The 17,834-nt window shown below is 34.7% G+C and overlaps 1 protein-coding gene across 6 annotated transcripts in view; it reads right to left on the bottom strand.

Moving 5' to 3' along the window:
* The window catches only part of Usp25 (ubiquitin specific peptidase 25), a gene marked incomplete at its 5' end in the record, with an annotated part of 142,840 nt that overhangs the window by 46,383 nt on the left and 78,623 nt on the right, over positions 1-17,834 (bottom strand). For all 6 annotated transcript variants that reach the window (XM_005375571.2, XM_005375573.2, XM_005375575.2 and 3 more), the window contains 7 exon segments: positions 406-632; positions 1,217-1,378; positions 2,408-2,503; positions 2,847-2,974; positions 11,414-11,562; positions 14,151-14,224; positions 16,074-16,150. In XM_005375571.2, the coding sequence (XP_005375628.1) occupies positions 406-632; positions 1,217-1,378; positions 2,408-2,503; positions 2,847-2,974; positions 11,414-11,562; positions 14,151-14,224; positions 16,074-16,150 (913 nt within the window).

Raw genomic sequence — 17,834 nt, 5'->3', positions numbered from 1 at the left:
CTTAAGGTTAAAGAAAAATTTTAGTCACTTGAATTTCTTAACTGCGTAAACTTCAAATGAAGTACAAAACCAGTATGTACAAACTGTCATGCTGTATGAAATTTCGCAATGGAAGAGCTGTGAATACCAGTTTGATATAAATTTAGAACACTAAACTAGAAAATCAGACCATCTGCTCTGCCATTTATCAGGTAAGTAAGCTGGGTAAACTCCTTTGGTCCTTGTAAATCTGATATTAAGATCTTAAAAATGGGAAGTCAGACCAGTTTATTTTGCATAAAACCTTTCCTAGAAAAAAAATTTAATATTGAAATATAAAACCCAAAAGTGATTTAGCCTTCTCAATTTTAATATTACGCATGTCCATCTTCGGTGACGGGAGCTACATGACGAGAAGCTTTTTACCTCTTGTGTCATTTTCTATTTCTGTCCTCCAGCGATGTAAACAGCTTTCCAGTACAGAAAGTTCTTCTTCTGTTATGTGCCTGGGTGCGGGATGCATGGGCAAATCTGGAGGTATCCGAGACTGAGTGAATGGTTTGTGTATTACAGACCTCGACAAAATGGCAGCAACTGAAGCAGGCGACGTGCTGGGCAGTTCTGAAGAAGGAGCTGCCTGTTGTTCTGCTGTGCTGTGTTTCCAAAGCATGGGATATCTGTTATTAAACCTTCCAACCGAAGCACTGAAGTCTGTGCTAAATACACAGCATTATATTTAAAAAGAAATACAGGGTTTATCTAATAACCTATTTAAGACTCTTTCTAAATAGGAACTAAATTATCACAAGGATGAAATTGTGGCATTAGAGTAAAAACAGGTTAACCATATCTATTTTCTAAAACCAGCAAATCTAATGTATGCTAAAATTATAAAGACCATCCCTTGGTAATAATGCTTACCAGACTGCATTATAAACACAAATCTTACAAGTATTACTTTCATGGATCATAACTGAAACATATCAAGACAATCTGACCTATAATTCTGAAAAGAAAAATATTATGAAAAATTCTATTTAAAACCATAAAGTCTACTGAAATAAAATAAAAACGCTCAAAAAAAAAATCATACAATCTTCTAAACTAATCTACTCCTTTTAACAATTCACTAAATTAAATCACACCATGCATTCTATAAACTTCCTACCAGGCATCAATCATTATTATCATGTAATGTAAGTAATGGAACTGCCTCTTCCATCAAGAAAGCTTTTACCTTGGTAACGTCTGTGATGATATGGACCCACTAGGCTGGGAACTAGCATCAATATCATCAACAGGAGAAGTGCAAACAGGTTTACTTGAGGCAAATTCCAATGCATACTGCAAAACATCTACCAATGGGAACCGTTTGGGACCGGAACCATAGCTTAAGTATCTGTTAACCAGAAAGTATAGAAATGATTTTATTTGTACATGCAGCACAAGTGAGATTTTTTTAAAGTAATTCAAACAAAACACAACTAACTCTCCTCAACAATGAAATTCATCTGCTTTCAGATGAAGAAGGTAAAATTGAATATATACTCAAGAAATAAATGTTCTCCAAAGGAAGGAAACCAAATCTAATTAAGATTAAATATATGTATATACTGTTATAATTTTAAGTGCCAGTCTAAATTGTAATTCAACAAAAAGAAAGTAACTGGCAATACCATCTCCAGAGACTGTTTTTATATTTAAATCTGGTATCTGGTCTCATGATCAAGGTGGTGACTTTTATTATCCTCCTACATTTTACCCTTCATCACTTTTCAATATGAACACTGCTATTTTTTTAAGAATTAAAAAATTATTACATTAGATATATTATTTTGGTATTAAAAATGTAGACTATTAATTTGTAAATTAAAACTAAAATAAATGAATAAATAAATCTTTGGCTTCTTTGAGAACTAATGGGAAGCAAAATGAGACCATATTCACACACGCTCCCACCACTCTCCCTCTACAGGGTGCACTTACTCTGTCTGCACTCAGAGCCTTGGCCCAGCATCTCCCCTTACCCTCCATCTTGTCCTGTCATAAGCCCTTAAGAGGCGTGGACAGTCATCTGAGCTTAGATCCCCCCTATTATGGAGAAAAACTCAGGCACCATTATTCTACCAGAAAGGTAAAGAGTAACAGTCTAACCCTCAATACTAGATTTATCTGACATTATTTATTTTTAGCAACTTGGACATTACTTGTTGACAATGAGATAATTTTAAACACTAAAATAACCTTCTATAGCCAAATAGAGATTACTTGCAGATTCTAATAAAACTCTAAACTATTCAACTCAATCAACCCAGATTGATTATTCCTGTAATTATAAATCACTCAAAGCAAATTTAAAATTTAAAAAATCTAGACAGTCACCAAATATGTGAATTCCTATAGTTATATGTCATAAAATTTAAAATACCTTTCTAGTCTTTGTTGTAATACTGTGAGGTAATCTTTAAGTCTCTTGATCTCTTCCCTTTTAATTCTTGTTATTTCTCTATTTCTGTGCATATACCTGTCAGGAGAAAAAAAAATATTTACAAGTATCTTGGCTTTAGAAACACTGTTAGGACCAACCCCTACCTAAAAAACATCAACTCATTTGAAAATTTACAGTACAACATGAGATAGAAAAGATAAAATAGTAGTTCTTAAAAATTCTAATAAAAATCTCTTTTAACATCACTCCCAGTAATTACTTTTCAAATAAAAAGAACTGCATTATTCTTCATAAGTGCTATTAGTTATCTCATGCACAAGCAGACATCAAGAAAAATTTTTAAAGCAAAATTCTTCTGTAAGCCCAATAATTATTCACTTGCTTATCTCTAAAAGCTATGTTGTATAACAAACCATACCTGTCCAGATACAAAACTTGAGGAAATTCTAATTTGTTGTGAATTTTTTCTGGTCTTCCTAATGCCTGATTAAATTCAAATCTTGACAACTCAAATGTTAAAACAGGTGGTAGTTCAGTAAACCAATGCTGAAAGAAAATAAAACAGCAAAAAACCACATCACATTTTGTCTTTCCCATTGTAATTTTAAGCATAGGATGCTGGCACTGACACTTTTATACACATCATATCAAACTAACCCAACAAAGAATTGAGCACACAATTTATTTAAAACACAACTTTCTTCTAAAGTATTTCCCCACCTTTTGAAAATTCTAAGAGTGGGTATAACAATCAGGAAAGGAAAAAAGCCTAACAACTGTTTTCCTTTCCAATTACTCCATTTTTATAGGGTATCACTATGTTACCCTGGCTGGCCTTAAACGCCTAGAAATCCTCCTGCTCCAGCCTCCCTAGTATTGGGATTCCAAGAATGCACCAGCACTCCCAGCAACAATAACTCTTTCATTAAAATTCTAACTTAAATAGTCACTGATTAAAATCAAAAGTTTGTAGCACAAGTCGTCTGTCTTTTTCAACATTAGCTGAGGGGTACTCATACATTATATAGTCAACTGGACTGTCAAAATTCTGTAGCAAATCAGTTTGAAATACCTAATATTCACAAGAAAAATATTTTGTAACATAAATGAGCCTTGTTTTCACCATAAAAACTACAATATGGCCTTTTCCTTGCTTTCAAATTTAATTTTTCTACTGGAACTTACAGTAGCTTAAGAAAAAAACTATCACTAAGAAATGTAACGTTTGTACTAGTGAAAGTCATATTTTAAATACCAATTTGTGTTTAAAAAATTAAATGCTATGCTGTAATGAGTCAAACAAGAGTGAGTGTGGTTATCATTTCCTGTCTGCATAGCCAGTGTGGTACCTGTTCAATGAAGCATGAAATTCAACAAAACTTGAAGAACATTATTTTCATGTAACAGTTTCAAGTTTTATAAATGTTATTTATGAAAAGAAAAAATTTAAAGCTTGTGTATCAAAAAATACAAAAGTATAAAATAATGTAACAAATGTTCTTAAAGCCCTTGTTTCCACAAGCTATGCACCATCCCACTGTAAAGAAAGGGCTGCATATACTTTACTTTGTATGATAATTTTCAGAGCCACAAAACGTCACCACACATTTGTCAGTAAGTTCAGGATACAATAACTTAAATTTGAACATCTAGAAAAAGCAAGAATGATGTACACCTGGTTAATTTGACCAGGCTCTTGAAAGTTGTTACTTTTTTCTGTAAAGCTAATGAAAGTAAGTCATTATGTAAAACTATTCCCCCCTTGAAAAATACTAATAATTAGCTCAACTGAGATTTCCCAAGTTCAGTATGGGTTATTTCCTACCCCAAGTTAAGACTTAAGAAATGTGTTTGATAAGGATATTACCTTTCATGAGATAAAATTATGCAAGATCTAATATCTGAAACAGCTCAAGTTTTAAAATTTTGTAAGAAACGTACATTTACTTATTTTAATCTCACATGGCATTGGCAAGAATTGCTGAGTTCTAATTCATATCTAAAGTTGGTGTTAAAATTTTAAATTATTTCATATATCTGACAAAAATGATCCTTCATGATAATATTCCAGGCTCCATTTTATGATACTAAAACAAGTACATGAACATTTCAATAATTTTTATAACTTAAATGTCATAATTAAAATTAAATAGTTACATATGTTAATTTATGGGACTCTATCTCCAATGGCCACAAGAAATGATATGACCAAATTTATGTTGCTTCTGTAAACCATCAAAAGCATCCATACCTTATCAAAGGATGTCTTCTAGTCATTAAATATCATGTAATATGTCTCTGTTATGAATACATTTCCTCCATCAGCAACAGCAGGCATTCCCTACTGTCAGAGTGGAAGGATTTCACTTTCTCTCTCCATAGCCAGTGGGCACAAATAAGATGACCAGACATTTCCTAAGTTCATTTTAAAAACCATAAATAGATACCTAGCTCTGAAATACTAGGAAAGTAATTGTAGCAGTACAAAACAACAAACGTGACAAGTATTTTTTCTTAATTTTTTAAATTTTATTTTATTTTCTCTCTCTTTTTTTTGTCTTTTTGAGACAGGGTCTTGCTATGCAGGTCAGGCTGGCCTTGAACTCACTTTGTAGCCCAGGCTGGTTTTGAACTCATAATAATCCTACCTGCTGCACCAAGTGCTAGGATTGCAGGCATGCACCCCCACAGATGCATCTACATTCACTAGGGAGATCAACCTACAGTTCTCCTTTTTGGTTCGATCTTTCTCTGGTTTTGGCATGAGGGTAATACTTGCCTTCCAGGAATGAGTTAGAGAGAATTCTTTCCCTTTCAGTTTTATTGACGAGTTTGAGAATAATTGGTGCTAAATCTGCTCTAAATTTCTTATAGAATTCAACTGTGAATCTGTCAAGACTTGGGTTTTTCTTTGTTGGTAGGGTTTTAATCAAGTTTTCAATTTCATTAATTCAAACTGGATTACTCAGGATTTTTATATCTTCTTTATTCAACTTTAGTAATTCATACATATCTAGGAATTTGTCTATTTCTTCATTTTCCATCCGACAGGAGTAAAGATTTTCAAAGTAGGTATTAATGATATTCTGAATTTCTATAGGATCTATAATGATGCCACATTTTGATTTCTTACTGCATGAATTTGAGGGGATTTTTTCCTTTTTTTGATAAGGCTGGCTAGGGGTTTATCAATTTTACTCTTTCAAAGAACTAATTCTTTCATTCATTAATCATTTATAGTTTTCTTCATCTCAACTGCATTAATTTCTGCCCTGATCTTTATATTTCCTGCCTTCTTTGGGCTTTGAGCTTGACTTGCTCTTCTTTTTCTGGAAGCCTGAGGTACAGCATATGATTGTTTATTTGTGCTGATTCTGTTCTCTTGATGTGGAAATTCACCGCTATCAATTTCAACCTGAGGACTGCTTTGTGTCCCACAGATTCCTAAAAGTTGCATCTCCATTTTCATTTGACTGTCAATATTGTTTAATTTCTCCTTTAATTTTGTCTGTAACCCACTAGTTGTTCAGGAGTGTGTTAATTTCCATGTTTATGGAGTTTCTGGGATTTCTTTTGTCATTAATTTCCAATGTCACTGCCCTATGGTTTGATAGCATGCATGGGATAATTTCAGTTCCTTTGCATTTACTTATGCATGTTCTATGAATAGTATATGGTCCATTTTAGACAACATCCCATGTGCACCTGAGAAGAATGTGTACTCTGATATTGTTGGATAGAACACTCTGTAAAGGTCTACTAAGTCCATTTGTTCACAAGTTTGGTTTAGTTCTGCTATTTTTTGCTGATTTTCTGTCTAGTTGATCTATCTCTTTGGGACAATGGAATGTTAAAGACCCCCGTTACAATTGTGTTACTGCTTATTTGATCTTTCACGTCTGTTAAAATTTGTCTTATATAGTTGGGTGTTCCTGTATTTAGTACATACATACTTACGATTGTTATCTCTTCGTCTTGTAGTTTTCCCCTAACAAGTATGTCATGACCTTATTTATCTCTCTCTTTTTATTGTTCTTGGTTTGAACTGCACATTGTCAGCAAACAGTATAGCACACCTGCTTTTTTCTGGGTTCCTGTTGCGTGGAGAATTGTTTTCCATCCTTTGATTTTCAGTCTATGAATTTCCTTTTCAGTTAAATGTGTTTCTTTTATACAACGTATTGTATAATCTGCTGCTGGTTCTTCCTTTTCCCCTGTTTAATTGCTTGCTCTGCCTGGTGATTTTGTTCTGTTGTTGTTCTTGAAATTGTGGTCATTTTTTTCTCTGTCTAGAATATCTTTTAGTACTCTCTGTAGGGTTGGTTTGGTGCTCATGAATTTCTTCAGTTGTTCTTCATCATGAAAATATTTTATTTCTCCATTAAATTTGAAGGATAGTTTTGCAGGGTACCTCAATCTGGGTTGGAAGTTGTTTTCTTTCAGGACCTGAAATACTTTACTCCAAGCTCTTCTTGACCTGATAGTTTGTGTTGAGAAATCTGCCATGATTCTGACTGGCTTTCCTTTATAGATGATCCATTTCTTTAATCTAACAGCTTTTAATATTGTTTTTGCTGAATTTATGCAATCTTGATTATTATGTGTCTGAGTGTAGATTTATTTTGGTTATGGCTAATTGGAGATCTCTATGCTTGCCTTAACTCTATGTCCAATTCTTTTTCCATGCTTGGGAAATTTTCTGCTATTACTTCTGCATGTAGTCTTTTTATGTCATTTGTGTTGACTCCTACTGTTTTGCTGACATCTATTAATCTTACATTGTTTTTCTTTGCATCATCTTGCAGCTAGTAAATTGTTATTTCTTGGTTCCTTGTTATTTTTAAAAGATCCTTCCTTTTATGATCACTAGTTACAATGCTGTCCTCAAAGTGTGAAAATTTCTCTTCAGCTTTGTCCAAGTGGTTTTGCTAGCTTTTGATGGAATTTTTAATTTTCCTGGATATCTGTTTGAATCTGTTTCATGCATTCTAATTCTTTCCCAGCTTGTTCATTCAAGGTTTCTATCATTTTTCTATGCTCTATTTTCCTATCTATATCTTCTTTAGATATGCTGAGCAATTCTTTCATGATTATTGTCATTTTTTTACCTGAGACATTATTTCTGATGTAATGTTTTCTATGGCTGATGGAGTTGTTTCTTTACTTCAGTTGCTATCATTTCAGAAATTTCAGGTGTATGACTTCTAAATTCTTCTGTGTCAATGTCTCCTGGACTTGTTCTGGGTGGGGTGGAGGTCTGAGATTACATTCTGCTCCTTCATTTTGTCATTTTCAAAGATCCAGAGGTTCCCTGGTACTAAGCCTCACTCCTGCAATGGTATAGGAGTGGCAGGGCAAGAACTGGAAGTTCTGTGGTGCTCAACATTGGCTGTATAGGGCAGGGTGTGGTTGCTGATACTCCAGAAGCTGTATGGAGCCCATGTCAGCACCTACACCAGTCGAGGAGGGGTGGAAGCATGGTCACTGAGGCCCTCAAGCTGCCCAGGGCTCAGCCCAGCTCCCACACTGGTGAAGGAGAGGGAGGGGCAGGGGCAACTCTACAAGATTCCCAAAGCTATCCAGGGTTTAGCCTGGCCCCCACAAGGTTGCCGTGGGGGAGGTGTGATCACCAAGGCTACAGAAGCTGTCCAGGGCTCAGTGAGGATCCCATGTGCAGTTTATGAAGCTGTCCAAGGCTCAACCCAGGTCCTGGGAGGTGTGTGTAGGGTGGCGTGGTCAGTGAGTCTCCTGAAGCTGACCGTGGCCCAGGCTGGCACTCTCGTTGGTGGGGGAGTGGTGGGGGCAGCTCAACAAGGTTCCCAAAGCTGTCCAGGCTTCAACCCAGCTCAGCTGAGGGTGCAGAGGCATGGACACTGAGGCCACCAAAGCTGTCCGGGGCTCAGCTTGGCTCCCACTCGAGGTTTGTGAATGAGAAGTTGTTTTTTAAAAAAACTTTCTATTCAACAAAAATTGTATTTAGTCTTCTCTTACCTAACAGGTATGTTATGCTCATGACACAGGTTATTAAAGGTAAAAGTGAGGTAATTCTTCATATCTTGGAGCACCTTATTACTGTTGTTGTTATTGTATATAGTGAATCAATAGAAGAAATAAATCATGCAGTTAATGAATAAAGAATTTCAGCATAAAACCTCCTGAATTTGTTAGTACCCTATAAAAGAAACATTTTAAAAATGTAGTGTTTTTTATGAGGTATGATAGTTGTTTTTTCTCTTAAAGTATATTGAAATGCTTTTGCACAGATTATACACATGTGAAAAAAAAAAAAAAAAAAAGCCAGGGGAAAAAATTCTAAACTAGGCACTAGGCACAAGAAGTGAAACCTTCCTATTCTAATCCAAAAATAAGCTCCAGTCATTTATTTGGCTTCGTTCATCTTCCTTTTCACATTAAAAGATAAATTTCCCATATAAAATCACCACATATCAAATATGGTATCAATACTGTGCCCTCATCGCAGAGTTAGGTACTGAACTCTGGGCCTGGTACATTTTTGGCAAAAGTTCTAACACTAAGCTAGATCCTCAGATCTAATTTTAAGTTTTATGAAACTCATAGCACTCTAATGATTGTTGTAAAGATGTATACCAACATAGAAAGATGCTTCTGATCTGTTGCTGAGTAGAAAATTCCAAGTCTCAGAGCACAGTGAACAGACACAAACATTTATATGTGCATAGCAATTATGTAAAAGAATGTACAAACACATTCTGAATAGTGAAGACTTACACAAGCGAAGTATTATTTGATGTTTTTCTCCTTCAATAGGCAATCAAAAAGTATCTCCAAGTTTCCTGGAGAATCTGACTCACACCGTTTGAAATTTAAAAAGTATTTGGTGAATATAGTTGGATGCAATACAGCCATGTTTCAGTAAATCATAGGCTGTATGTATGAGGATGGTTCCACAAGATCATAGTAGAACTGAAAAATTATCACCTAGTAAACATGCTAGTGTAAGTAACATATTTATGATGTTAGTATAAACAAACCTGTATAGCCACTCATAAAAAACAATAGCATATATAACTGTACAGTACATAATGTTTCATGAGATAATAAATGAGTATTATCTACTACAGAACAGTTTTTTTAAATTAGACTATTCTTCTATTTACAATAAAAGAAAACTTTACTGTAGAACAACATGCCATACTGAAACTGTAGCAGCCACACAAACCTCATGCCGTGTCACTTGACTGCAAATGACCATAACAAGTGAATGATCTATAGTTACATAATGTAGGTCTATATATTCTTTGATACTCACAGAATGACAAAATTGCCTAACAGTGCATTAATCAGAAGATATCTCCCTCATTAAGTGACATGTGATGGTAGTTACATTTCATATAATCATTTTTAACTTAGCCAGTTGTCAACTTCGTGTATCATTCCACAAATTTAAACTTCTAGAGTCCACTAGACTTGTGGACTTTTAATGTTTTAACTTGAGCATTCTCAACAATAAAAGTCTTTTTAAATGACTATAGCTACTTCAGGAAAAGAGATTTTTTTTTTGGTGTCAAAGTAAAAATCAACAATTTTTTAAAGTAAATAACAGCAAGGAAAAAAGCTATTAACAGAAATTACACTAATTAGAAATAGCCTAGAATGTTATTCATCAGTTTTTCAAGAAATCAACTGGTCTCAAGAAGAAATGAAATACTCTGAAGCACATAATGAAATAAAACTATAAATGTTATTAGTAACTTTCAAGATATTAAACTCTAGTCAGTGACAGTCTATTAGAACAGGCTCAATTTTTAACAAAATCTTGTGTCAAGCAAATTGCGACAACTGGAAATATGAGTCATAAATAATCAAATGTGCTATTGTTGAGATTATGTAGAACCTGCTAATTCAGAGATGATAATAAACTATTGTATTCCTTAAGTGAGACCTAAGAAACCATGTAGAAAATATACATTGGACCACAGAGCATGAAAAGTATAAAACCTCTAAATGAATGGAGGACAAAAATGAGATATGTTGAAAAGATAATGAAATTCAGATTCTATGTAAGATAATCAATGTTTAAAAACTAGGAATACACAAAGAATTCTAGAATTATTTATCAACAACGCATAGTGAGGAAGATTACTTACAACATACTATAGTGTGCCTTCACTTAAAAACTACCCTGCCAATAGAAGGTAGTATGTCATCTCTGCTCTCCTGCTCTAAATTATTGCCCTTTTATTTAACAGCAAACAGAATAGACTTCATATGATCTACTTTCTTGTCCAAACTTTAGAGATATTTTCCAATAAATAAATCAGCTGAATTTAAATGCCCTGAGTTAGAGGGCCACACCAGAATCATTTGTAAAGCCACTAATCTACTAAATCTACGTACCATATCCCTAACCTAGACTCTTCTTTAAGAGGTTTCAAGTGGGATCTGCCAGTCTACTGACAATCATTGAAGTTGATGACCTATTAAGTAGAAAGAAAACCTATTTCCCATAGTCATGTTATTTAAACATTTAAAATACTTAAAATATTATTTAAAATAGGTATTTTTTCTTAGGGCTCGAGATGGAGTTCTGTGACACAACATCTGTCTAGCACATGAGTGGCCCTGGGTTCTATCCTTAGCATTCCCAAAAAAGTATATTTTTGGGGTAGGTTTGTCTGGGTATGTGGAGAAAGAAACATGAGCAAGAAGGTAATACAGGCTAACACCTTGACCTTGACTAAACAGTATAAAAAGATTAAATTTCTAAAATGAAGATTTATAAAAAAATTGAGATAAATTGTTTAAATGATAATTCAACATAATTTACAGACCACAATGACTGTCTAGGTTTCTGAAATATGCCTAAATTACCACAATTAAATCCAAACATTTTTCTGAGTATTTTCTCAATTATCTGAATCTATATAAGTAGAAACTTTTATCGTGTTTTACACCACTGTAAGATTGGGGTATGGAGGGGAACAATAAAAATGCTAAACTCACTTCTTGGCCTGATTTTCCTGAATTCTCTGAATGTAAAGACTCAATTTCTCCTTCAATCATTGCAGCTTCTAGGCACTCATGCAGATCTTTGAATCCATTGACCTGCAGTGGATACTGACCAAACATTTCAGTGTTTTCAAATTTTTTACCTACAGGAAGAAGAACAGTTTATTAATGTTCCTGTACATGGCTCATCAGCTACTGCTTTCCTGAACCTGAAAACAAACACAACGTTCCACAGCTTTTGTACATGTACATTCACATCCAGCCATACGTTAATAATTACATACCTATTTGTATGTAACCACATACATATATGTCTGTATTAAGTCTTCCAAGAATCAGCTTCTAAACGCAAGACACGATGTTAAACCTGACATATACATGGCATATATATGACAGTAAATAAGACACATGTGGTCCTGAGCTGAAGAGATGATAATAAACTATTGTTTACTGTTCATATTGTTTACTGTTCACAATGAATCCACAATATCTGAGGTAAATGTTTCTCAGAAAATGAAGAGACACATTAGATTTGAAAAGGGAGGAAAAGATGAAAGTAGCTATTATAGAACATTGGAGAGAGGCCACTACACAAAACATACATGATATCAGATAAGGTTATAAGCGTGGGACTAGTGAAGTTCAGGTCTACCTCTCCTTTCCCAAAGTTTCACTTTCTCCACTATCATTATAAATTCATGATCCATTATAGTAGTTACCCATTTGTGTGATTTTTGCACAACAATATTCAGGTAGTTAGGTGGCACCAAGAATGAATAGCTTAATGAAGTCTGAAACATCAGAGATGCAGTCAGAAGAGAATGGAGGAAGGACAGTTTTAGGTATAAGAGTGATATTAAAAATAAACAAGAAAGAAACTACAAAAAAAGACTGAGAGGAACAAAATGCAGACATCAATGAACTAGAAGTTCTCAAAATACTGCAGATGTCTTGCAGTACAGATACCTTGGCAAACAAACTGAAAACTACCCCCAGGGAGATTCACTGGTCTAAAAGAAAGTGTTAGGAAGATTACTTTGAAAGTATTCTAAAGTAAGTTATTCACTGCAACAAACACATAGTTCAAGTAGAAATGTAATAAACAACCCTTATTTTATACAACAGTTCTCAAGCAACTTATTATATGAACCACCAAGACTTCAACACTGATTAACAAATTAAGCATTTAAATAACAACCATTTTTAATTTTCAGAGTAATCATTATGTATTCCAAACATGTAGTAGTAAAAATTTAAAAATTTTTAATAAACAGTATCATATGTGTAGAAATGCTCAAGTAGGATATTAGAAACAGTGCCAATCACAACCTGATTAGGCCAATGACTGCTTCTTCTACTTAAGACAAAATCAGGATGACAGTCTAGATGGCCCAATGTAATATAGTATATAAAGTATTTCCCTCACATTATGAATATTTAGCATGGGAAGCAAATAAAAATGTACTAATTCTTCAGTCGAGGCCAGGATGAAATCTGAGTATCTGCCTTTTTCTGAACCCCAAATTATCAAATACAAACAAAACTTCAATCCATCACTTAAGATCAGGAAGGAAAAGCAAATTTTCTAAATTTTATATTTAGGGAGATTTGAAAAAATAATTTCCAGAAGGTGATGTACTAGGTCATTTGAGAAAAACTGTTTTTCAAAAATTCATGACTTAGAAAAAAAAAGTGTATGATTTGGGACTATTATAAATGAAGTTATACAAGCAAGGAGTCTGGTTTCCTTACTCTGTCAGACTTAGAAAAAAGAAGTGTATGATTTGGGACTATTATAAATGAAGTTATACAAGCAAGGAGTCTGGTTTCCTTACTCTGTCAGAAAAAAAAATAAGAAACTGCCAAGCCCCAAATTTTCAGAAACAGATACTTAGCATAGTGCTATCACCCTTCATGAGTTTTTAAAAAAAGAGTACACAACACTTTTGTATAAACTAATACTGTGCGTAAAGAATTCTATGATCACTCAAAAACTGAGAAATCTGCAATATCCTATGTTAAATTGCAGCTTTCAAAAAATATATAAAAAAATAAATCAAGCTGAGGATATAGCTCAGCGGCACAGCACCAGCCTGGCAAGCATGAGGTTCTGACTTTGAGTCCCAATGCCAAAAAATCAATCCATCAATCAATCAATCCACCAAGTAACCAAATATTCTCCTAATACATACTTCTTAGCTTGCATTCAATTACAATACTGGCTTCAGCCCTTAAGTGAAATGCTTGGGAAGAAAAGTATTTCTGATTTTGCAGTTTTCCAGATTTTGGAATTTTTGTAGACTTTACTGAACATCTCTAATCTGACAATCCAACATGTGAAATGCTTCAAAATCTGAAATGTTTTAGAATATCCTGTCAACTCTCTATATCCTGTTAATCCCTGCATTCCAACAACTGATATTATCACAGAAGTCCTCTCGCTGGAAAGAACAAAAGATGAAGTATCAATTAGCAAGTGACAATGCATTCTCTATCTTCCTTTCCATTTAGTCAATTGTGTCTTTATGTAAATGTTTAGTAGAAGCAATGCAAAAGGGATTCCCTGACACAGAAAGTCAAATTAAAAATTAAAACTACTCAAAAAACAAAGCCATTACCAAATAAAGGTATAACAATATATAATCATGTACTATTAATTCTATATTATAATTTATTATATAATTGTATAATAGTATTTCTTTCCTTGGAATAAAAAAACATGTAACTATACCTTCAAGCACTCCCACAGCCAGGAATCTTCCATAGAACAATTCTACCATGGGGTTCTTTGGCTTTTCTTCATCCCTAATGCATGTTAAAAATACATAAATATGCTTATAATTCTTTGGATCTATAAATAGAAAAAATTAACTGTACATTAAACATTTCCATATCATAACTCATGGAAGCCAGAATAAAGGGCAAGAAGCAGTACCAGAGAGGCAGAGGTGGGAGCCCCCGGGCACATCTCCCTGAACCTCCCTGACATACCTGGAAGCGTGCTGTACTAACTGTGGGGGCAGAACTTCAAGACAAGTGCTTCCATTTAGTGTAGCCCTGACGACAGCAAACTGAAGTTTATGGGGAGTGCTACTCAAGAGTTCAAATGGACAGAAGAGAAGAGACAGCTGCCTTCCAGACCAGAGCTGCCAACGTCAAAACCTTCTACACACACCAAGAAAGTAGCTCTCAAATGCCACATTCTATGACAGAGACAGTTTGCAAAGTGTGGAATTTTGTGCCCTTAGATAATGTGGACATGGTGCTAAATTAATCTCTTGAAAGACTTCTCCAACTTAGTTTAAGTTCACAGATGAGAGTCTGCAATTAACTAGTTTTCAATGACTGGCAGCTTGGTCAAATTAAAAATAAGATGATTTCTTTTCAGTTTACTAGTATCCTAAATTTCTTTCATACTGATTGACAAGAACTTGGGTAGAAACTGCACTAAGTTCTCAGAATAGTATTTTAGTTGGACAGTTAATAGGTTAAATTTTTGCTTAAGTTTCAAAATATCAAAGTTAAGAGATAGTGTTAATCTCGTGTGACCTGATAACCTTTTGAAATATAAAACTAAGGTCACAGGCAATTCAACATTTGAAGTACTGAAGGAAACACAGCTAGGTAACAGAGAAAATATATGCTGCAGTTGTAGAACTCCACTTCTGTGCAGGTATGGAAATGAGAGGCTTACACAGCTCAGACCACACAGATTAGGAGACTGGGACATGAATTTTCTTATTTATCTGCTTTATATGGATAGGCAAAATAATCCAGTTGATAAATGTAACTGCTATGATGTCATCTGGAAACTTCTTTTTTCCTGGATTTTGGCAACAGAGGAGGAGTGCATTTCAAAGTATGGAAGCATCTTTTAGTTGTCAATATTATAAGATTAGAACACCTTAAACTTTCATTTCATTGTAGACCATGTTAAAAAGCCTTATTGGACAATGATGCTAGCCATAATTTAGAACTGAAAAAAGATAAAGTGAATCTTTGGCCTGAGGTTTCAGTCTGTGTTCTCGGTGCTTAGTACTGTGTGCTGCAGATTCATGTCAAAGCCTTGTGGCAGTCTGAAGACTCTACCAATGTTTCAAAAAAAACAAAAACATAACGGTTATTAGGAGAATGGCTCCATGAGATGAGAAAAAGAACTGCCCTGAAAATGTTGATTCCCTCCTCTAAGAAAGCTAGCCACATACTTTAAACAACCAAGGTTTTAATAAGTAAGCCCAACTAATACAGAAGAAGTAGGGAACATGGAGGAAAAACCACATCCCTGTCCTTGTATTTCCACTGGAAAGTATTTCATCAGAAGTACAAACTCCTTCTGAACTGCTCGATCGCTAACACATTCACCCTCATGCAAAGCATTTGCAGTAACTAAGAGAACGAATATATATTAGTCCTTTCAAGAGTCACTTTTTAAGTCTTTCTAGGTGCATTGTGATCTAACAGTGGAGAGTGAAAGCTATCCAGAATCTGTCCCTACAAATTCCAAACAGCCTGTCAATAATATAGATAATACTGGGATTTCTGTAAGTCTATCCTGGCTTTCTACTTCTCTGTTGACATTGAACACATAAAAGAAAAACCTGAGTGCTACTTACTGAATTCTAAAACATCATTATTAAACTTCATGGTAACTTACGTCTCCTCTTCAGCTTTCATTTGGAAGGCATCTTCTAACCAATCTAGCAATTTGTGTGTAAACTCACTCACATCTTGCTGTGGAAAGAAAAAGAGGTGCTGACATTTGAGCCTACTGATAAAAATATTAAATGTTGCAACATAAAACCTACAGGACAACTCACTGGAATGTCTAATTACCAACTCCTCACAAAGTAACATTCAAAATGTTTCACATCAAATGCGACAAGCTTTTATGGTTTAATCTAGATATAAACTACTAACACTTTTAAGCAAACATTATAATTACCATTACCAGGGTTTCACTTTAGGAAAAATGGGTATGTGAGAGAGAGAGAGAGAGAGAGAGAGAGAGAGAGAGAGAGAGAGAGAGAGAGAAAGAGAGTGTTCCTACGTAAATTAGAACTTAACAAATGCGTTTATAAGAAAAATATCAGCATACTCCAGCAAAGCTCTGTAATAAATTTTTATTAAATAAAAGACTCATATTACTCCCAAAGAGTCCTACATTTTGTAAGGAATCATCAACTTTTCACTTTAAAGAAAGATTAGTGACTTCTGACAATTCAATTTCTAACGTTAACCTTTACATATAACTTTAAGCTATATTAACCTTTACTAAGATACCTGTTAATTTTGGCAAGTTAAGTCTAACTAATTGCTGACTTTCCAACTAATGCATAAATTAAACTATGAAACTCAAACTGATCCTCCACTCAGAACCAACTGCCATACACCACCTTCTGTCATTCCTTTGTCCTTACTCCCCTAATATAAAAAAAAGCAGTATGTGGTAAGAATACTCAACTACCATAATTTCAATAATGTGAGCTGAATGACAGATGACTAGGTATACAAAGAACATCTGGAGAAAAAATAAATCAACCAAATTAAGACTGCTCACAGACAGATAAATCAGTACAAGCAAATTGCCTTTACTTATCAAAACACCCCAAGTATAAAACAAGGCTCCATATGTTTTTCCAGCTAGATTTAAGAGTGCCTAGGTCAACATATTCACCTTAAAAATAATGACAGTGGCTGGGAGTGGTGATGCAAACCTATAATCCCAGCTCTCAGGAGGCAGAGGCAGCAGGGTGGCCATGAGTTCCAGGCAAGCCTGGATTATATAATGAGCTCAAGGCGAGCCTGAACTACGTAGCAAGACCTTGTCTTAAAATAATAATGACGATGATGATGATGATGATCATAATCATGAAAATAGGCCTAAACACCTTAAGTAAATTGTTCCAGAGTCATACGTTATATAGTACTAAACACAAAACTATAAACATCCATGGTACCTATGAATAAATACTTTATATGTTCACTGAGAACCAAAGAATATGACCTTATTTAGAATATATTTTTTGTAGATATAATTGTAGTCACATTCTCAAGATGAGATCCTCCTGGCTAAGCGTGGATCCCAAATCCAGTGATGGATGTTCCTGTAACAAACAGGCAAAGATATGACACACAGACAGGAGAAAGTGACACGTGAGGACAGAAAGTGGAGCTGATTTCCCACAAGCCAAGAAATAGCAGAAGCCAGCAGAAGGAAGAGGAGTAAGGAGTCTCCCCTCAGCCCTTGGAGGAACATGGTCTGGGTGACACCTTCATTTTGGAGCTCTGACCTTTAAAACTTGTAAACAGTAATTTTCTACTTTTTAAAGTCACCCAGTCTAGGGGCTGGGGATTTAGCTCAGGGGCACAGTGCCTGCCTGGCAAGTGCAAGGTAGAGAGTTCGATTCCTGGTACC

The sequence above is a fragment of the Chinchilla lanigera genome, unplaced genomic scaffold (assembly GCF_000276665.1).
Source record: "Chinchilla lanigera isolate Chin_1 unplaced genomic scaffold, ChiLan1.0 scaffold00006, whole genome shotgun sequence".
NCBI lineage: Eukaryota > Metazoa > Chordata > Mammalia > Rodentia > Chinchillidae > Chinchilla > Chinchilla lanigera.
This window is presented reverse-complemented; position numbering and strand designations above follow the sequence as displayed.